The sequence below is a fragment of the Salvelinus fontinalis genome, chromosome 13 (assembly GCF_029448725.1).
Source record: "Salvelinus fontinalis isolate EN_2023a chromosome 13, ASM2944872v1, whole genome shotgun sequence".
Taxonomy (NCBI): Eukaryota; Metazoa; Chordata; class Actinopteri; order Salmoniformes; family Salmonidae; genus Salvelinus; species Salvelinus fontinalis.
This window is the reverse complement of record NC_074677.1, coordinates 31,184,017-31,206,324: the sequence shown is the minus strand read 5'-3', so window position 1 is coordinate 31,206,324 and position 22,308 is coordinate 31,184,017. Positions and strand designations below refer to the sequence as shown.

Here is a 22,308-nt window from a genome sequence, read left to right as displayed (position 1 = left end):
TGATTGAGTTGGAGGCGTGCATGGCCACACAGTCATTGGTGAGCAGGGAGTACAGGAGGGGGCTGAGCACGCACCCTTGTGGGGCCCCAGTGTTGAGGATCAGCGAAGTGGAGGTGTTGTTTGCTACCTTCACCACCTTGGGGTGGCCCGTCAGGAGGTCCAGGACCCAATTGCACAGGGCTTGGTTGAGACCCAGGGCCTCAACAGGGGGTATACAGGGGGTACAGGTACAGAATCAATGTGCGGGGGCACAGGTTAGTCAAGTTAGTTGAGGTAATATGTACATGCAGATAGAGTTAAAGTGACTAGATAATAAACAGAGAGTATGCATAGATAATAAACAGAGAGTAGCAGCAGTGTAAAGGAGGGGGGGACAATGCAAATAGTCTGAGTAGCCATTTGATTAGCTGTTCAGGAGTATTATGGCTTGGGGGTAGAAGCTGTTAGGAAGCCTTTGAGACCTAGAGTTGGCGCTCCGATACCACTTGCCATGCGGTAGCAGAAAGAACAGTCTATGACTAGGGTGGCTGGAGTCTTTGACAATTTTTAGGGCCTTCCTCTGACACCTCCTGGATGGCAGGATGTACTGGGCCATACGCACGACCCTCTGTACTGCCTTGCGGTCGGAGGCCGAGCAGTTGCCGTACCAGGCAGTGATGCAGCGCGTTCATGAGCGTAAACAAAGTGGCTTGTATCAGCTGGTTGGGGAGCTCGAAGTTAATGTGGTTTTTTTTGTAAACAAAAGGTAAGCATTCTAATAATAAAATAAGAAATGAGTCAACAGTATGAATTCCATTTATCTAATTCCTTGAAGATGGCCAAAGCTCTCTTGTTTGATCTAACCTCAGCATAGCTGTTGTTGACACAACTAGTATAGCGGGGGAAAATTCTAACAGAGTTACTGTAGTGTTTCTCTAGTTTCTCTTGGAGTTTAAATGAATGAGAAGGATAGGAGGATGAGGAGACACATCCGATCAGGGCTTGGCCTCGCCGGAGGAGGAAGGAGAAAAGTGGGGTTGGGTGTCGGGAGGGGGACCAACAGCTCCCACCATTTGTCATTTATTTCATGGGCCGCTGATAGGCCTGTCATTTGGTATCCCTTGGAGAACTCTTCAGGATTTAAGCTCCTACAATCATACATATGAAGGACTGCAGTCCAGACCCAGTGTATGCACGTCTGATTTAGAGTTCAAGGAAAGCTCAGGCATGTCGTGGTTCAAAGAGCGCTCATTCAAGGATGCCGAAAAAATTCCTTAACTTGACATCATACAGTCTATCACCATCCTATGGATGTAGTCCCTTTGTAAAACAGCCATGATATAGTTACGGTGCAGAGCCAGAGAAAGAAGTAAAAAAAGGTAGTGTACGATTTCTGACGTGGAGATCTGGTCCGACGCTTCAAAGACTTACGGTTCTGAGCCAAGCATTTTGTTTACCAACTGCTCAACTTTGAGATAAAGCCCCCAAACCGATCTTAGTCACAGACTGAAGAGGACTATTTTTAGCTTCATGTTGTGGAGACAAAAGTCTGTGATGTGAACTCTGTGTTTCTGCCTCTCCCCCCTCAGTAACAACATTGTCCTTGAATCGGACGATAAATACAGCTTGAATGACGACGGCTCGGAGCTGATAATAAAGGATGTCAAGAAAGTGGATGAAGGAGATTACACATGCATCGCCCGGAACAAGGCTGGGGAGAAGGAGGAGGAAGTCAGCTTGAATGTGTTCGGTAAGAGTAAAATGATTCCCAGTGACTGCAGTAAAAGAACGTTGCGTTTTTGTGCTTTTGAAATGTTTTTCTTGGTTTTACTATAGCGATGTGCATACAAGCAATACACATAACATTAGGAACACCTTCCTAATATTGAGTTGCACCCCCTTTTGCCCTCAGAACAGCCTCAATTTGCAGTGGCATGGACTCTACAAAGTGTCAAAGGCGTTCCACAGGGATGCTGGCCCATGTTGACTCCCATGCTTCCCACAGTTGTATCATGTTGGCTGGATGTCCTTTGAGTGGTGGACCATTCTTGATACACATGGGAAACTGTTGAGCGTGACAAACACAGCAGCGTTATTGTTCTTGACACACTCAAATTGGTGCACCTGGCACTTACTACCATACCCCGTTCAAATTGACTTAAATCTTTTACATTGCCCATTTACCCTTTGAATGGTACACATACACAATCCATATCTTAATTGTCTCAAGGCTTAAAAATCATTATTTAACCTGTCTCCTCCCCTTCAACTACACTGATTGAAGTGGACTTAACCAGTGACATCAATAAGGGCTCATAGCTTTCACCTGGATTCACCTGGTCTGTCTATGTCATGAAAAGAGCAGGTGTTCCTAATGTTTTGTACACTCAGTGTATATTCCATTGGCATCCATCAATTTATTGTATTTTTTCCTTTTTCTCTAGTGCAACCCAAGATCACCTACCTGGACAATCAGACTGCATCAGAGCTGGAGGAGCAGATCACCCTGACCTGCGAGGCCTCTGGAGACCCCACCCCCACCATCACCTGGAGCTTTGGCCGGAGGTTCTTCACAGAGGGAGAGCAGGTACTGGTGTCTGGGGACCAGGGACGGGAATGGAACCAGGGGCCCGAGCTGTGGTGGACAGGATGTGTCAATGAGAGTGCCAACTACTGCCAACTGAATATTGATATAAAAACTTAAAAGCAAGCACAGCTCCATTTCATCCATGGTATTATACCAAACGCCTTTCAAAAGTCCCGTTGAGCAAGTCCAACAGTAATAGCCAGTGGACATGTACTAGTCTGTCCTGGTGGTTTCATGCATGGTTTCTTCCTCTAAAGGAGCCTCTAAACAAAATTTACCAGGTATGATATTCAGATGGTCAGGTAATGCAACTCCATATACATGAAAAATAAAACCCTGATAGAATCGAGCAGATGCAAGTCCTGTCATCCGCTAAAAAAATCCCTGTCACTTTCTGCCCCCATAACTTCTGATCTTATTAGGGTTCGACACTTTAAAGATGCTGTTTGCATGGTCACTGTGAATCATAGATTACACTCAATTCCCCCCACCTCTTTCATCCTCTACCCAGTGTTCATTTGGAGGCATGTGTTTCAGGGCATGGTCCTATCTGACGCTCCACTAGAACGCTTTCATATCCCTTTACAACCAGCCGTTCCAAGTCATACTGTAGCTTTACTCAAACAATGAAAGAAATGCAGCAACATCAGCGATCCCTGAACCCCAGGTTCAAAACAATTTGTGCAGCTGCATCTCTCAGCATATTTCACCCAGACAAATGTAATTAGAAATTCCACATCAGTTGTTAAGCATAATTTCATGTTTTCTCATCCAAACGCAATCAAGCAATATCTATCGACAACTGCTAACAGCTCTTATCAATATTCAGCCATGGTGAGAAACGCTTTTCCCACTTTACACTCTCACTTTACACTCTCACTTTACACTCTTCCTATGCTTTGCTCTTTTTCTCTCTCTCTATCTCTCTTACTAGGATAGAGGCTTATCAAATTCCCCTGCAATTACTTTAGTATCTTTGCACCTCTGCAGTTCCGCTTTGTGTTGCTAACAGCATTCTTACTAATTATTAGCACTTCGGAAAGGGGCATATGTGTGCATTGGAATGATTGGAGCAGAAAGCATTTTATAAAGGAAAAAATTTGGTTTTATACATGGACTCAGAGTCAAGTTTTATTTTTTATATATTTTATTTTATCCACTCACTCAATCCCTAGGTCAGTGTGTCCCGTTTAGTATAGTTTGTACCTTGTTTCTTTACTTTAAAAACGTGGATGTTTACATAGGCACCCGATGCCTTTGACAAGTCATGGTATTTCTAAAACAATTTGTGACTAAGACTATGCTTTATCTTAAGGACACGGAGCAGCATTATCATTTTCTTCAAAGGGCAGATTTGATTCCAGATTGTGCGTGTGTATCTACATGCGGTTATGCATCTCTGTCACCGCCAGCATTATGCTCCTGTTCTCCTTTTAGGAGAACAGGAGATCTCAGCAGAATGATATGATATATTACACACCATCTGCTGTATATATGAATAGCTCACCTCTGTGTATATTCCTATCGTGCAAGGATGTCAGATTCAAAGGCATTATCGCTGTTCTGCATTTAGAGTAAAGGCAAAGAACTTAATTTCAAGCCTATTTTCGTGCTCTTATTGCTGCATTCTGATGGTGTAGTCGGCTTTTCTAAACCCATCTTTTAGTGTTCGATTCTGATTGTGAGTTGTGTAAGAAAAGTCTGCTGGATTAGTCAGTTGAGAGAGATAATGTTTCCTTCTAGTTCAAGTGGTGTTTAAACATTATAAGCACTTTATAATTACCTTTTCATTTATAAGTGACCTGTTTTATTCACTACACCGTATGTCAGTAATTATCCCTGGAATAAAACTTTCAAAACTAGCTCTCTGCTTCTTGTACAGAATCTCAAAGCATGTTTCTCCACAGAGAATCTTACTGTTTATGGTGTTTTTACACCGTAAGATATGAGTCTGAGGGGTAAAGTTTCCAAAGTACTTCAAAAGTGCATGAATAATTCTCTGTGAGACAACAATGTGGTGCGTTGCTTTACATCAGAAAGTGCAAAGAGAATATTTGATTCACATTTGCTATTGGAATAAACAAGATCTTTGGTGATGTATATAGTCATATATACAGAGCCTTTGGAAAGTATTCAGACCCCTTGACTTTTCCCACTTTGTTACGTTACAGCCTTATTTTAAAATTGATTGAATTAAACAATTTCCTCCACAATCTACACACAATACCCCATAATGACAAAGCAAAAACCTTATTTAAATACACTACCGTTCAAGTTTGGGGTCACTTAGAAATGTCCTTGTTTTTGAAAGAAAAGCACATTTTTGTACATTAAAATAACATCAAATTGATCAGAAATACAGTGTAGACATTGTTAATGTTGTAAATGACTATTGTAGTTGGAAACGGCAGATTTTTTATGGAATATCTACATAGGCGTACCGAGGCCCATTATCAGCAACCATCACTCCTGTGTTCCAATGGCACGTTGTTAGCTAATCCAAGTTTATCATTTTAAAAGGCTAATTGATCTTTAGAAAACCCTTTTGCAATTATGTTAGCACAGCTGAAAACTGCTGTCCTGATTGAAGTAGTAATAAAACTGTCCTTCTTTAGACTAGTTGAGTATCTGGAGCATCAGCATTTGTGGGTTCGATTACAGGTTCAAAATGACCAGAAACAAATAACTTTCTTCTGAAACTCGACAGTCTATTCTTGTTCTGAGAAATGAAGGCTATTCCATGCGAGAAATTGCCCAGAAACTGAAGATCTCGTACAACGTTGTGTACTACTCCCTTCACAGAACAGCACAAACTGGAATAGAAAGAGGAATGGGAGGCCCCGGTGCACAACTGAGCAAGAGGACAAGTACATTAGAGTGTCTAGTTTGAGAAACAAACGCCTCACAAGTCCTCAACTGGCAGCTTCATTAAATAGTACCCGCAAAACACCAGTCTCAACGTCGACTGTAAAGAGGCGACTCCGGGATGCTGGCCTTCTGCAGCAGAGGTAACTCTGTGTCTTCCTTTGCAGTGGCTGTCCTCATGAGAGCCAGTTTCATCATAGCGCTTGATGGTTTTTGCACTGCACTTGAAGAAAATGTCAAAGTTATTGAAATTTTCCCCATTGACTGACCTTCATGTCTTAAAGTAATGATGGACTGTCGTTTCTCTTTACTTATTTGAGCTGGTCTTGCCATAATATGGACTTGGTATTTTACCAAATAGGGCTATCTTCTGTATACCACCCCTACCTTGTCACAATACAACTGATTGGCTCAAATGCATTAAGAAGGAAAGAAATTCCACAAATTAATTTTAAACAAGACACACCAGTTAATTGAAATGCATTCCAGGTGACTACCTCATGAAGCTGGTTGAGAGAATGCCAATAGTGTGCAAAGCTATCATCAAGGCAAAGGGTGCCTACTTTGAAGATTCTCAAATCTAAAATATATTTTGATTTCTTTTAACACTTTTTTGCTTACTACATTATTCCATATGTGTTATTTCATAGTGTTGATGTCTTCACTGTTATTCTACAATGTAGACAATAGTAAAAATAAAAACAAACCCTGGAATGAGTAGGTGTGTCCAAACTTTTGACTGGGACTGTATATTCACAATACCTAGTATAATGTGGCATCAACTACTAATATTTTAAGTGGCCAGGCCATGAATATACAGTACCTTAACACACTTAGTCGCCTCTCTTGTGTGTAGTCTCAGGGAGACGAAGTTATCTCAGCATTCTACATCTGGGTCACGCTGCCCTACTTTGGTTTAGATGGACAATCCAACCATTTTAAAGTAGATGACAAGAGAGCGTGCTGAAAGAGGCCCTGTGAACAACAAGAACAAAAGTTGAAACCAAAAGCGACTAGAGGAGGAAGGAAGAGAGTGTTACATTTAAAATAAAATGTTTTCAGGGAGACCGTTATTTTATTGGTGGTGGTAGTGTGAGAAGTGGCTTGAACAGAGATGGTTTTGAGATTTTGGCCTGTCGTGAAAGACGCCCTGCATCCTCTTCAGTGGGATGGACTGTCTGCAGGAAACGTACATTAGATGCTAAATTTCTAATTGACCCCTAGCCCTATAGCCCCTGCAGACACTCACTTTCTCCCTTCCACTCTTATAGCTCTGTTGTGGTTTGTGTTGTTTCCACACCTCTCTTATCACCAGTATATGCTCCATGTTTTAAGAAGTCTTCTCAGAACTGGACACCTATTAAAACATGGTTCCCAAACCATTATGAAAGAAGCTAACAATTGTAGAGGAAATTAACAAGCGTCACTCAAAACACCAACCACTGCTGTTAATCTTCAATTACCTTTATGGTGGCTCGCTACCTGAGATGTTGCTTTAAACACACGACTGATACTCTATTCAATCCACAGGACCATAGGTTAATGCATATGTATGCAGTATGACATTCACAAGCCCATAGAGTTCATCAAGCCATTGCTATTCCAACAAACACAGAATAGATAACAAATGTCCAACTTAGCATTTATCTTCAGTTGACCTGGGACTAGTGGTTGCCAGGCTCAAATAACATTCTTGAAGCTTTCTTATGCTGATGGCTCTCTTGGCTTCTTTGACAGCGCTGGTAGCTGGAAGCTTAGACGTTTAAAGAGGATGTGTGAATGTCTTGCAGCATTTCCTTCACTAAAAAGTAATGTTTGACTCCATAAAAAGTAGCCGGGTAATGCTTTATAACGGGCTGGCTGTGCAGGAGGCACATCATGATGAAGTTTACTCTAGACTCTGATCTTTGGTCAGTTTTGTATTTTCCCCATGAATGTTTACGTTTAGTATTAGGGGAGGGGAAGCTGATCCTAGATCTGTATCTAGGGGAAACTTCACCCCAGAGCCATCAAGATGATGTGGAGGAAGGTGTCAAAACACCTCCCAGCTCACACCCCCCTCAATGACCATGCAGGAGGAAATTGATAACTGGAAATCAGAAAGCAACACAACCACCCCTTGCTTGAAATCACGGGAGATGCCCCACCATGCTATATTTATCACATACGATTTGACCAGATTTTGAATACATTTTGTAATAATAATAGAACTGACTATTAACGTTTTATTTTCACTTGATTGATATTCTAGATTGTACTGTCGTATCTGGACCATCTTCCCTTAAAGGAAGTCACTTTAATTAAGAATCCCAAGCCACTTACAATTCCCAATGTCATATATCAGTGGCAATCAATGGAACCAGTCCAAGTCAACAGTGCATACATGACAGTCTTGTCTAAAACTTATAACACCGTCCTCCACTAACACGAACCATCCACCTGGATAACATTGCTTCGTCACTGCTCACTAACCCCAGTGTCTATCTCCTCCCTTTCACTCTGTATCTGTCTGCCTCTTTTTTCTGGGTGTCACCGAGGATTTTATTTACCGCCTTCTGTAATGGGAAAAACCTGCTGTTCCTGTGATAAAAGCTGTCAAAGATTCCATTGGTTCTTTGTCATTCCGTCATCTGTCATTGAACCGGTTCCTTCCTAGCTCTCTCCATCTTCCATTCATGTCCCTTTTGATTTATCAGAGTTGTGGATCAAATCTATGAGATTGCGCATGCATATTCATCATGACACGTTCCACCAAAGAATTCATCTATTGATTCCTAATGTATCTCAAACTAAAACGGACTGCATGAAAACCACCTGGCAAGAAATAATGTTTTTGTACAATCTTTCAATACAGCAAACATCAGGGGTTGTATAACAAATAATTTTTGGAAGACAAGTTAACATAAGGGGTTCTTTAAATATGTGATGTTAATTTGTATTAATGTTAAAACCTAAAGGTAATAATCAAGAAAGAACAGCCTTGTCAGAATGCTGTTGGTTTGACACCTTTCGTCACGGAATATCACAAATTCCCTATTCCAGCCTTGAAACTGCACATCCAGTGTGTGTCCTTTGGTTGTTGATGATGCTGCTGTTGTTTTTGTTATTGCTTGTGATGAGATAATAACATGGAAAACTAAACATGACTTGTTAAAGTAATGAAAGTAAAATGTTTGAGGGCAATTTTAAAACAAAATATAGATAAGTCATCATTGGAGGTGAGGGCTTATTCAGCTAAAATAAATGTTTAAATGGCCATGTCCGAACACCTAGACTTGCATTCTAAATTGAAGGCATTTTGAGTGTGAAAAAATCTATTGTTTTATAGAATGTTATGCATGCTTTAAATGGCTTTTCATCTTTCATTTAGTATTAATTCGATGCATGCTTTTGAGGTAGAGAATAATCTTTTCATACCCACAACTGTACCAGACACGCAGTACCAAAATGAATGAATGGCGGGAAAACAACACAGTTGTGCATTAGATGGCGCCACCTCAGTTTGGGTGAGTCAAGTATGTTGATATTTGTTGCTTACTGAATACAATTTTACTAAACAGTACATTCTAAATAGCATGTAAAATAATTAGTACAGAGTGTGTAGTTTTAGTAAGTCATAGGCAAGACAGATATCGGACACGGCCATTTTTGAGTAACGCTTCTTTAACATGTATTTTCTCATTAAACCCCATGCATCTTTGTTTTGAACATGAGCTAATTTCACTGGACTACTACAGGTCAAATACAGCCTGTATCAGCAGCAACTAACATGTGCATTTCAATGCAATGCATGTCTTGATCTTTGTGTACGAGGGTTAATTTTTAAAGGCTTTTTTCCCCGCTGTTTTGTGTGTTGTTCCCTGTGTGTTTGTCCTCTCCAGGCTTCTTGGACTCGGCCTGAGATGTTCGAGGTATGGCTACTGAATACGTAGCCAGAATCCAGATCCAGTGCTTCACACTGCATCTAGATAAACCCTGTTCACTGCAGAGCATCAGTGTTGGCTTTTTTGGCTTTTCTCAAACTCTCCAAAATCTACCACAAATACGATTCCAGACTAATGAAGTGGAATTCGGGAGTATGAAATGAGACGCTTCCTTTTGAACGTCCATTTTTCATTAGATGTTCTGATTGCTAATTTGCAACTTGCCCTCAAGTTCAGTCCCTCCTCATTTTGCATTCATTCCTCTCATATCGTTGGTTTCATAAACACTTATTAGGAAGGTAGCGACAGTTCCCCCAAAGCCACAGACGCTCCAGGTCTACTTCCTTGAAGCTGTTTTCATTCCCATTCATCGTGTGATAACTGTCAGGCTCGTCCCAATGACTGCGAGTCCTGTTTAGAGACTGGGGCTAGCCAGGCAACATTGATAAACTTCCATTAGCCAACACTCTCTGCTCTGCCGTGGACCAAGTCAAGCCAATCTAGCTGAGCCTTTTGAAAACACTAACCAGCCATGGTGTAGACTGCACAAGAAAACCCTAAAATAGAGATGCACCTTAATATTGTCTACTCCGCTGCTTGTTAGAAATAAAGAAAAATAAATAATATAAGAAAAATTCAAGAAATGCTTATGCATTTGTGGTAAATATGCGAGGCATTTACTCAACAATCTCAATGTCTCTGTCACATTAGGCATAACTGTTGATTTTGTTTGGTTCAGCGTATGAATATTCATCAACATGTGTGCTGTGTTTATAATGAATGATTCAGTGACATATGGATGGTGTGGATTGGGGAAAATAAGTTTCCCAGAGTTTTAACTACAGATGAAAACTCCCAGTTATCATCTTGCAAGCCGTTATTAATGAATCTCACTGCATGTACAAAAAAAAATACTCTGAAGTTCCATTCATTGGAAAACATAGCTTCTTGAATCTATACATTTTCATTATTAATTCAGGTCTCAGTTGATCTTTACTCTGGCATCCAACCATGAATTCACATCAGAAAACCCAAACGTCAGTTTTTAGGTTTTGAGAATCAGTTCAGGAAGATGGACTTGTGCCATGTAGCCTAGATAATCGCCCACAGCCATACTGTATCTTCATAACTGAGATGTTGATAATTCAGAATTCAAATAATTTGATACACTATATATACAAAAGTAGGTGGACACCCCTTCAAATGTGTGGATTCGGCTATTTCAGCTGCACCCGTTGCTGACAGATGTATAAAATCAAGCACACAGCCATGCAATCTCCATAGACAAACATTGGCAGTAGAATGGCCCGTACTGAAGAACTCAGTGAATTTCAACGTGGAACCATCATCGGATGCCACCTTTCCAACAAGTCAGTTCGTCAAATGTCTGCCCTGCTAGAGCTGCCCCGGTCAACTGTAAGTGCTATTATTGTGAAGTGGAAATGTCTACGAGCAACAGCGGCACAGCCGCAAAGTGGTAGGCCCCACGAGCTCACAGAACGGGACTACCGAGTGCTGAAGCGCGTAGCGTGTAAAAAAGCATCTGTCCTCGGTTGCAACACTCACTCCCGAGTTCCAAACTCCCTCTGGAAGTAATGTCAACACAAGACCTGTTTGTCAGGAGCTTCATGAAATGGGTTTCAATGGCCGAGCAGTCGCACGCACACAAGCCTGAGATCACCATGCGGAATGCCAAGCATCAGCTGGAGTGGAGTAAAGCTCGCCGCCATTGGACTCTGGAGCAGTGGAAACGCATTCGCTGGAGTGATGAATCACATTTCACCATCTGACAGTCCAACGGACAAATCTGGTTTTGGCGTATGCCAGGAGAACGCTACCTGCTGCAATGCATAGTGCCAACTGTAAAGTTTGGTGGAGGACAAATAATGGTCTGGGGCTGTTTTTGGTGGTTCGGGCTAGACCCCTTAGTTCCAGTGAAGGGAAATGTTAACGGTACAGCACACAATGACATTCTAGATGATTCTGTGCTTCCAACTTTGTGGCAACAGTTTGGGGTAGGGTCTTTTCCTGTTTCAGCATGACAATGCTCCCATGCACAAAGCGAAGTCCATACAGAAATGGTTTGTCAAAGATTTTGACTCGCCTGCACAGAGCCCTGACCTCAACCCCCTCGAACACCTTTGAGATGATTTGGAACGCCTACTGCGAGCCAGGCCTAATTGCCCAACATCAGTGCCCAACCTCACTAATGCTGAATGGAAGCAAGTCCCCTCAGAAATGTTAGTGGAAAGCCTTCCCAGAAGAGTGGAGGCCGTTATAGCTGCAAAGGGGGAACAAACTCCATATTAATGCCCAGGATTTTGGAATGAGATTTTAGATGAGCAGGTGTCCACATACTTTTGGTTATGTAGTGTATTTTGGCCCTCCCATCTTAGCTAATTTTAGCGTAGCTTCAGTAGATAACTAGTGTTGCTAAATCCTTATTTTCAGATGCCCAGTAGTGTTCCACCTGTCTTAGTCCCTGGTATTATAGATGCATAGTTTGTAGGAAAAGCAGTTTGCATTCCACATTGCATTATACCATGTCTTTGCTTTTGATATTTCGAATAAGCTGCTCTGATCTTTTCACTATTGTTTGAGTCAACATTTGCCTTGTGTACGATTGTAGTGTCAATTACTGACATGGGTAGAGGATTTAGCCATGCTTTCCTGGGTTCACCCTCAATACGACGGGTCAGTTGGTCAGTTTAGCAAAACCCCACTGTAAGTGTGTCACGGCGTCCATAGCACACTCTAGTCTGGCCTCCTTTAGACGACACCTTTTGAGAGAGAATCGAGACATCCGTCCCCAGCAGGCACGACCGTTTCTGAAGGCTCGGACATCGAGCTGGGTTTTTCACTCTTGTTCCCGGGCTCAGCCAGCCATCCTATTTTCCTTGAACTTTTATTAGAATGAGAAAAGGGGTTGGCAGAATGATGCTTCTGCGCTTTTTATTAGAGGAGATAAGAGCCACAGACACAGAATTGTATTATGGGACCACGCTGCAAAGCCTCCCTTTTGCAAAGCTCCCTCACTCTCTCTCTCCTGTTTCTCTTGATATGTGACAACACAAGAAGATCTACACGAGGGGAAGGTGTGACATGAATCGTGCCTCAGCTTTGCTAGCGTGCGACCGACCCTCACAATGTAAAGCAATGTGCACACTGCATATATATTACATTTTCCCCCCGCCTCGGAACACATGTAATGAAAAAAGCCCCGCATGTGTAGCTTACCGCCAATTACTTGGCGAGGAAGCTGCTATGTAGACAGCCCTGCATACTAACAGGTTATGGAGTGTGAGGCATAAACGGGATGGGATCCACGCTCCAAAAAGCCTGTCTATAATTTAAAGCACTCAATGTCTTTGGATCATGACTAAGCCATCCCACCTTAAATCGACTTACCGAATAGATTGAATTGCAAAGCCCCAAATGTGCGATACAGACCAAATCCCCTCTGGCCATTGAACAAGTCATTTGTGGACTTAAGAAGACCTCCCAAAGGGTGTTACATGATGACATACATACAGTAATAAACAAGTTCTGTCTCAGAAACATTGACCTGAAGATCATTTGCTGACTATTCCCCACAACTGAACCAATAATTATATTGATGTAGATTGATGATGTACATGTCAGTGCTATTGATTTAGTGATACTGTGAGATGCATAGACTTTCCAGATAAGTTATGATGCACCCTTTACTCATTTGTTAGGGTCACCACACCTATTTTCATACTGGCGTCCTGCTTGCCATGAAACATTTGCAAGATGGCGTGACTTAGTTTAATGCGTTTAAGTCTACTACTGACAGTACGAGCATGATGAACATCTTACATCTTTTGACAGCTTATCTAATAGGGTTTCAGCTGGCATGACTAATACATCTATTAAAATGTGTCATGGAAGAGACTTCTCAACGGTTAAAACAGGTCAATTAACTTTCATGTTTTCCATGATATCAGTGTGTGCCATTCATTAGTCAATTTTCCCATTAAATGCCATATTGAGTTTCAGTACCATTTTGATTTTGTCAATGAAATTAGCTCTTTATCATAGAATAAATGAAAACAGTTTTTGCACTTAGATGTGTTGCATTATTTATATTCAGGCTCATAAGACACAGGAGCAGATGCTTGCTCTAAAATTCCCTTAACACAAGATTAATGCTGCCCTTTGAAAAGGTTGTAGGGCACTCTTCAGATCCTCAGCCAGCTGTTTTTACAGTGCTGCACAGCCATTCTCACTACACACAGAGAAGATAACACAATAGGGATGTCCTCACGTATCAATTCTGAATCTATTATTCAAATAAAGCAAAAGCTGAAATGTGTGGAATGCTGTTTAGAAAATAGTCAGAGAGTGTTAGTACCTTAACAAATAGATGTATTTCTGCTCATTGGTGTGAAGCTGTGTGTAGCCCAAAGTAAGCTGGAAGTATAGCTGTTGGATTTCTTTTCAGACATGCTTTTAGAAAACCTGCTGCATTGATTTGCTCCATTATTGATGTGTTTGGTTTTCCCGCGACCTCCTGCAAAGCAGCCCAGATAATATCTAAAAACATCTGGTGGGTGTTTGCCATCTTTATTTGGCAGTATTTTGTTCAGGAATTGTGTAGAAAAAGATGAAATTCTGTCCAAATTCCGGCAGGTGTACAGAAAAAAATACATTTTAAAACCGAAGAAAGAAGGTTGCACCTTGAGTGGTCAAGTAATCCAAAAACATGAAATGGTCAAAGTGTTCATTGTGGTTCTTCTCTTTTCTTTCTCATAAGAGTCTTGATGGGAACGTAATGGTGCGTAGTCACGCACGGGTGTCCTCTCTAACCCTGAAGTACGTCCAGTTCACCGATGCTGGCCAGTACCTCTGCACTGCCCGCAACTCCATTGGCCAGGACCAGCAGACCATGTACCTGGAAGTGCGCTGTAAGACACCTATCTGTCTCTATTAACTTTTCACATCACACCTCACATCCGTTTTCACTAATACCATTTTTTACCGGTATCTTCAAAAGGTTCCTGAATCCTCACCACCATTTGCAAATAACAATTTTTTACTTTATCGATGAGATTGTCATGGAGAGTGATAGTCCAAGAAATTCTAGCTAGATCAGAAGTTACCAAAAGACACCTACTCTTGAATTTGACACACTTTACACCAGAAGCCATGGACCTATGACCTTTGACCCTTTGATTTTTACTTTCTGCTGTGGCAGTAGATTTTAATGGATTGTTCACAGTATCTAGAACTCTGTAAGGACAGCTTAGTAGGCTTGCATTGAATTGAATTTTCTGGCTTACAAACGGAATATGGGCTAGTAAATTTAAATCTTAATGAGTTCCAGACGCATCAGATTACAGTCACAGCCTGCTAACGGTACATAACACAGAGCTGTGCACAGACAAGTGAGAGCCAAATCATGCTTAATCTCATTTTTGCACATTCAAACGTTCCATGAATATGGAGAAGGAAGAGAGAGAAAAAAATACAGTATGTGCCCAATAATGAACGTCTAATTGGATTAAATTCCCTTTCCCCCAAACACAGGCAATCTCCTCCGAAAACCAGATAGCATCACAATAAACAATTGATAGGATTGTGAGAACTAGCGTTTAGCCGGAGTCTGGCTAGTGGGTAATCAGGTTGTTAGTTCAGTGTTGCACAGTAATTAGTGAAAATAAAAGGTGCTTTGTCTTGAGCAGAGCTCTCTCCCTCCAAGATTAAACTCAACCAGATTGTTCAATCAGGACAGTATCTACACATAGGAGGATTGAGACAATTGAGACACTCAATTCCCATTATCTGTGGTGTGCAATCTTTGTTTGTGCTACCCATGTGCTGATAGGAAAGTGTTAATGTATTTTCTGTTTGGCCTTGGCTCTTTCGGTGCACGTCAGTCTGTTTGGCATGAATATCTTATTAAAACAATGATTGTTTTAGCTCCTCTCGATAAGCAGGGTTTGTTTTGAGAAATCCATTTAGCTGGGCCAGTCTAGAGTAATTGAATGGAATGGTCGTGGGCACAGGCTTGTCACAGACTCAGAGAGTGGGTTGAGATTGTGGAAAGGGAGCAAGGCCTAATAGGGGGAGCGGAATGGAGAATCGGACGATTTAGCGATGTCCATCAATCCCAACAGCTGGGGACAGCAATGGCATAAAGTACCCAGGGTTGGAACTTGAACCAAGTCCTAGCAGTGTCATGAGAGACCTTAGTATCAGGGACATATTAGAGAGATGTACAATATTTTACACAGTTTATGTGGGGCCAGTGAATCCCAGGGTAACTTTCTTACAATATAAAACATGCTTGACTAAAACACTTGAGGGGTGTGTGCTAGATCAATAAATTGTGATAGGTCTATAGCAACTGTAGTGAATCGGTTAAATAGAGTGGATAGAGTGGCAATAAGTGAAAGTGTTTTACTGACCACTGGTTGATCTATGCTTGCCATGTGACTTTAAAGGCAAAGCAAAGAAACATATACACCAACAAATAAAAAGTATTTCTTACACGGTAGCTTTACTATTCACATTGGTGCACAAATTGCATAATAAAAGAAATGTATGTATCATGTAGAGGTGACGAATGAAGATTCAGCCTCTGTCTTATCTAGCGTTATTTTTACACTGAGTTGCTGGCTCAACACTTTTTCCTTGAATGCAACTAACCACAGCAGCTACTGTGATTGTATTTCATAGTGTAGCACAAAGTTATTATGCTCATGATATGATGTATACAGCCTTATGTCCTCATAGAAAAAACAAAAAACAGAATGTGCAACTTTTTTAATGTAAAATGTTTTTAGTATAGTGCTTAAACCTAGGTACTGTGGGAGACGTTTCCAGATATAAACAATAAAAAACACCCTGAGTACTAGTAATATAGTATTCTAGTATTTATTCAGTATAGTGTTTCAGATATTTATAGACTTTATGTCTGTGGTGGACAGGTTGCTGGTGCAGTATGTTTATAAACAGAAGTCTGTGTGTTGACCTTCTGGTGATTCCCCCCCCCCCCCCCCCCCCCCCCCCCCCCCGTGCCGTTGCAGATGCTCCTAAGATCCAGGGCTCAGTGACGGTCTACACCTGGGAAAGGAACGCAGCCAACATCAGCTGTGAGGTTCTGGCCCATCCGGGGGCCTCGGTGGTGTGGTTCAGAGATGGTCAGCAGCTGCCTAGCGCGAACACCACCAACGTCAAGATCTACAACACACCAGCCGTTAGCTACCTCGAGGTATGGTACAATAGGGCTAAGATGGTTTAAGTGCCTTTCTAAAGGACGTAACCTCGGTAGTTACATTCCTCCTGGGATTGACAACTACTTTTTGGGTTATACAATTTCCAGATGTTAAAACGTAAGCTCAAACTGGGTAACTCAAGCAGAACATAGAACGTACTGTCTGCATCCCAAATACGCCCTGTTCCCTATAGTGCACTACTTTTGACCCTATGGGCCCTGGTCTAAGTAGTGCACTAAAATGGGATTAGGGTGCCATATGGGACACATCCCTTGAGTCTGTTCCCAGGACCTGGGTAGACACAATCAGCATGCATGACCTGCTGTGCTGAATCTCGGGCAGTGAGACTTCCCATTCAAAAGTGCCACACACTCTGTGGCACAAAGAGGCCTGTATGAGCCGCTGGTACATTTACACTAAGATGCTTGGTTAATGGTGCCACCGGAGGGTCCAACCGTCCCCACCACTTGATAATTATTGAGCAAGACGTGTGCCAGTGGTGGGGAACAAAAGGCACCGCTATCGTCTGGGGTACGTCAGATCACTGAAGGATAAAGATGTTGTTGATGTCACGATCGTCGTAAAGCATACCAAAGCATACCAGACCAAGCATACCAGACCAAGCATACCAGACCAAAGCGCAGCGCGATATGGGTTCCACATGTTTATTCCATGAAACGCACAAAAACAATAAAGAACAAACTAAACGTGACGTTCTGGAGTGCTCACAGGCAACAACACAAAAACAAGATCCCACAAAACACAGTGGGGAAATGGCTGCCTAAATATGATCCCCAATCAGAGACAACGAAAAACAGCTGCCTCTGATTGGGAACCATACCAGGCCAACATAGAAATACACAACCTAGATTAGAACACCCCCCTAGTCACACCACAACCTAACCAAAATAGAGAATAACAAGGCTCTCTATGGTCAGGACGTGACAGTACCCCCCTCCCAAAGGTGCGGACTCCGGCCGCAAAACCTGAATCCAACTGGGGAGGGTAGGGGGGGTGACTAATGTCGGTGGCAGCTCCGGTGCGGGTCTCTGCCCCCGCCCAGACCACGGGTCCGGCCATGGAGCTGGGTTGGATGCCGCACCCGGACTGGGCACCGGCGCCGAGGAAGGCTCCGGCCATGGAGCTGAGTTGGCCGCCGTGCCTGGACATCGGCGCAGAGGAAAGCTCTGGCCTTGGAGCTGGACTGGACGCCGTGCCCGGACTGGGCCCCGACACAGAGGAAGGCTCCGGCCTTGAAGCGAGACTGGACGCCTTGCCTGGACTGGGCACCGGCGCAGAGGAAGGCTCCTGCGATGGAGCGGGACTGGACGCCGTGCCTGGACTGGGCCCCGGCGCAGAAGAAGACTCTGGCCTTGGAGCTGGACTGGACGCCGTGCTTGGACTGGGCATCGGCACAGGGGAAGGCTCCGGCCATGGAGCTGGAGGTTCCGGACCGTTGACCATCGCTGGAGGTTCCAGACCGTGGACCGTTGCTGGAGGTTCCGGACCGTTGACCGTCACTGGAGGTTCCGGACCGTGAACCGTCGCTGGAGGTTCCGGACTGTGGAACGTCACGGGAGGTTCCGGACTGTGCACCGTCGCGGGAGGTTCCGGACTGTGCACCGTCGCAGGAGGTTCTGGACTGTGAAACATCGCCGGAAGCTCTGGACTGTGAACCGTCGCCGGAAGCTCTGGACTAGGGACCGTCGCCGGAAGCTCTGGAGGCCTAGTGTGTGGAGCCGGTACAGGTGGCACCGGGCTGGTGACACGCACTTCAGGTCGAGTGCGGGGAGCAGGCACAGGACGTACCGGACTGGGAAGGCGCACCTGAGGCCTAGTGCGTGGAGCCGGTACAGTTGGCACCGGGCTGTTGACACGCACTTCAGGGCGAGTGCGGGGAGCAGGCACAGGATGTACCGGGCTGTGGAGGCGTACTGGAGGTCTGGTGCGTAGAGCCGGCACAAATTGTTCCGGAAAGATGACACTCCGCACGGCGAGTGCGGGGAGCTGGCACAGGACGTACTGGGCTGTGGAGGCGCACTGGAGACCTGGTGCGTAGAGCCGGCACAAATTGTACCAGAACGATGACACACTTCGCACGGCGAGTGCGGAAAGCTGACACAGGACGCACTGGGCTGTGAAGGCGTACTGGAGACTTGGTGCGTAGAGCCGGCACACAGGGTACCGGACAAATGACACGCTCCTCAAGGCGAGTACGGAGAGCTGACACAGGATGTACAGGGCTGTGGAGGCGTACTGGAGACCTGGTTCGTGGAGCCGGCACAGTTTTTACCAGACTGCTAGCACACTCCTCCGGACGAGTACGGAGAGCTGACTCAGGTGGCATCAAACAGATAACACGCTCCTTAGGGCGAATGTCGTGCATCATACACCAACACAACAACTCTCTCATTTCTCTCTCCTCCAATTTCTCCATCAACTCACTGACGGTCTCTGACTCTCTACATTCACTCTCCTCCAATTTCTCCCTCTTCTCCCAGACTGGCTCTGGTTCATTCCCCGGCTCCGCCGACCACCTCTTGTGCCCCCACCCCCCCCAAAAAATGCGGGCTGTTTTTTGGGCTTTCTCTGTGGACGACCACCCCGGCGTCGTCGCTGTCCTCCCTTCTCTCCTTGCGTCTGCCGCCAAGGAAGGCTTTTCGTCTCCTGCCAAGATCTCCTCCCAAGTCCAGGATATCTTCTCCTCCTTGATCTCCTCCCAAGCCCAGGATACCTTCTCCTCCTGGGCACGCTGCTTGGTCCTGTTGTGGTGGGATCTTCTGTCACGATCGTCGTAAGCATCCTCGGACCAAAGCGCAGCGCGATATGGGTTCCACATGTTTATTCCATGAAACGCACAAAAACAATAAAGTGCAAACGAAACGTGACGTTCTGGAGTGCTCACAGGCAACAACACAAAAACAAGATCCCACAAAACACAGTGGGGAAATGGCTGCCTAAATATGATCCCCAATCAGAGACAACGAAAAACAGCTGCCTCTGATTGGGAACCATACCAGGCCAACATAGAAATACACAACCTAGATTAGAACACCCCCCCCCCCCCCCTAGTCACACCCCGACCTATCCAAAATAGAGAATAACAAGGCTCTCTGTGGTCAGGGCGTAACAGTTGATGCAGACGTCTTATTTATTCTTCTAGGTCACCCCAGATTCCCAGAATGACTTTGGAAGCTACAACTGCACAGCCACCAACTTAATTGGAACAGAGTCCAAGGAGTTCCTCCTCATCCAAGCAGGTCAGTAAACAGGGTTTACTCTGTAATATACTGTACACAAAGATTTCACCAAGATATATTCAGATTCATATGTATTTGTTATTGTTTAATTGATTGTGAATTCATTATGAAACTATATAGCTGAACCAAGATAGCAATAGAAGTTTGTATTTTCATTTAAATGGAAGGAAAATCCAATGCATATAGTACAGCCGCCCAGTGTCGTTACCACACCTCAAGCAGTCTCAACCATTTCTGGAACAGTTCAGCGGAGGCCCACCGTGAAGTTTGGTCTTGGTTTTACTTTAGAAACCTCAAGTATTCTTCACTGTTAGTTTCATACATCACATCTGGAGGTTGACTTACTGTTTTTAGCTTCAAGATTAGTTACTTTTCAGTTGTAAAGGTGAAGTGCCATTGTGATAAAAACATAATGGGTATAATTTCCAGGGAGTTTTCAGACATATTGGCGTTAAGTGCAAATTGAGGGCTGCTATTTTGGCGGACTATAAAGCAGTGCAGATGTCATGGGTATTTGGCCAAGTGGTTTTTTTTTGTCGTCTGCAACACAGTGGTGACATGCACTTTAACACCTTTTTTAGTAGAGAGGCAATGTGTGCTTGTGAGTGCACCAATGGGAGAACCATGCTTTATTTTTTTTTGCTCGTTTTTTAAGCAGCCTGTGTCAGTGCTTCTCAGAATATCATCCCAACATGTTCTTGAGTGCCTGAGACTTGCCAAAAGGATTTGGAAGATATCGTTTGCATTATTCAATTGCAGTTGGCACAGCATTTCACATGTACTGTAGCTCCCGTCACCTGTAGTAACATGGGACTGCCAGCACCTTGAAACCGTTATTGACTGATCTCTTCACATGTGGCCCTATGATTGGATGAATCTGGCACATTTCTCTTTATGATTGGTTGAATCTTTGAAATCCTTGATCCTGATTGGCTACACATCCTGTGGGTCTCCAGGGACAGGATTAAACCTGTATGTTTCCTTGGTGTTGTGTAGATGTGCCATCGGCGCCCGCCATCGAGCGCGTGGAGCCTTTCTCCAGCACAGCCGTCGTAGAGTTTGAGGAGCCTGATGCCAGCGGCGGAGTTGCCATCCTCAAGTATCGGGCCGAGTGGCGCATGAAGGGCCTAGACTGGACCGGCAGGGAGTACGACGCAGAGGATGGTGAGTCTCACAGACAGACAGACGGACAGACGGACAGACGGACAGACAGACGAACAGAACAGAACAAGATGACATTGCCAGTAGAGCAGAGCCATATACATACAGAAATGTTTCTGGAGTAGGCTAGTTTATCAAAGCAAGCCAGAAATGTGAACGTCAGCATTCAGTTTGAATAAGGCTTGTTTGTAGAAACAAGCCTAGTGTCAGAGCATTATTAATACCTTTCATATTGAGTCTTGGCCAGTGTTCTCTTGGAGGAGACAAATCCACCTCAATGGGTCCTGGATAAATAAAGTGTAAATAAAATATAAGGGGAAAGGGGATACCTATTCAGTTGCACAACTGAATGCATTCAACCGAAATGTGTCTTCCGCATTTAACCCAATCCCTCTGAATCATAGAGGTGCGGGGCCTGCCTTAATCAACATCCACTGCACCCGAGGAGCAGTTGTTGTTGGGGGTTAACTGCTTTTCTCAAGGGTAGAACAGCAGATTTTTCCACCTTGCTGGCTCGGGGATTCAAACCAGGGACCTTTCGTTTACTGGCTCAACACTCTTAACCGCTAGGCTATATGTCACCCATCAAAACCTATGTAGGATATTGGGGTAGATATTAGAATTTGATTGTCAGTGCGGTCAGCACAACGCGCCAAATCTGTCAGGGGCTAGAAGTCTATGTGGGCTAGAATCCTGCGCGTCCATTTTTTGGAGCGACACTCGCCCCACACCAAATCAATTCCGAGCCCCACCTGATATCCGACATAAGATTTCTCTCCACAACCTGACCTAACAGCATAGATTTCTTCCAAGAGCCGATCTGTGACCTGCCAAATAGCACCAATTGTATTGTTTTTATGACTCCAGAGTAGGAGTAGTAGTAGCTATTATTCCCCTCCCTGCATGAATTGATTTGTCTGCATGACTATTCAACATTTGGATAAAAGGAAACCATGCCATGAATTAACGATATCTTTTTAATTTTACAATGAGATGTGGCTCATTGACATCTTAAATCGTTCTGTTAATATGGGCCTTCTAATTACCTTTATTACATAATGAAAGCCTATAGCCGACATAACAGACCCGGCGCCAGGAAAAAGTGACCAAGGGGACAGTTGAAACCCCACATGTTTGGTGGTTCTTGCATTGGAATTTATATTGAATTCTGCTTAATATAATTATGCTATACCACAGTAAACATAAAGTTCAACTGCCAAGACTCCAAAATCATTGTTTTTGAATCTGTAGCCTCTCTGCTGCGCTATATCTGCACAATGCACCCTGCACCC

General features: G+C 43.8%; 1 protein-coding gene across 7 annotated transcripts in view; it reads left to right on the top strand.

Moving 5' to 3' along the window:
* The window catches only part of LOC129868437 (neural cell adhesion molecule 1-like), a 341,207-nt gene that overhangs the window by 269,896 nt on the left and 49,003 nt on the right, over window positions 1-22,308 (top strand). For all 7 annotated transcript variants that reach the window (XM_055942410.1, XM_055942408.1, XM_055942409.1 and 4 more), the window contains 6 exons: window positions 1,569-1,729; window positions 2,424-2,566; window positions 14,132-14,282; window positions 16,407-16,591; window positions 19,759-19,855; window positions 20,852-21,019. In XM_055942410.1, coding sequence (XP_055798385.1) covers window positions 1,569-1,729; window positions 2,424-2,566; window positions 14,132-14,282; window positions 16,407-16,591; window positions 19,759-19,855; window positions 20,852-21,019 — 905 coding nt within the window. The remainder of the gene's footprint in view (window positions 1-1,568; window positions 1,730-2,423; window positions 2,567-14,131; window positions 14,283-16,406; window positions 16,592-19,758; window positions 19,856-20,851; window positions 21,020-22,308) is intronic.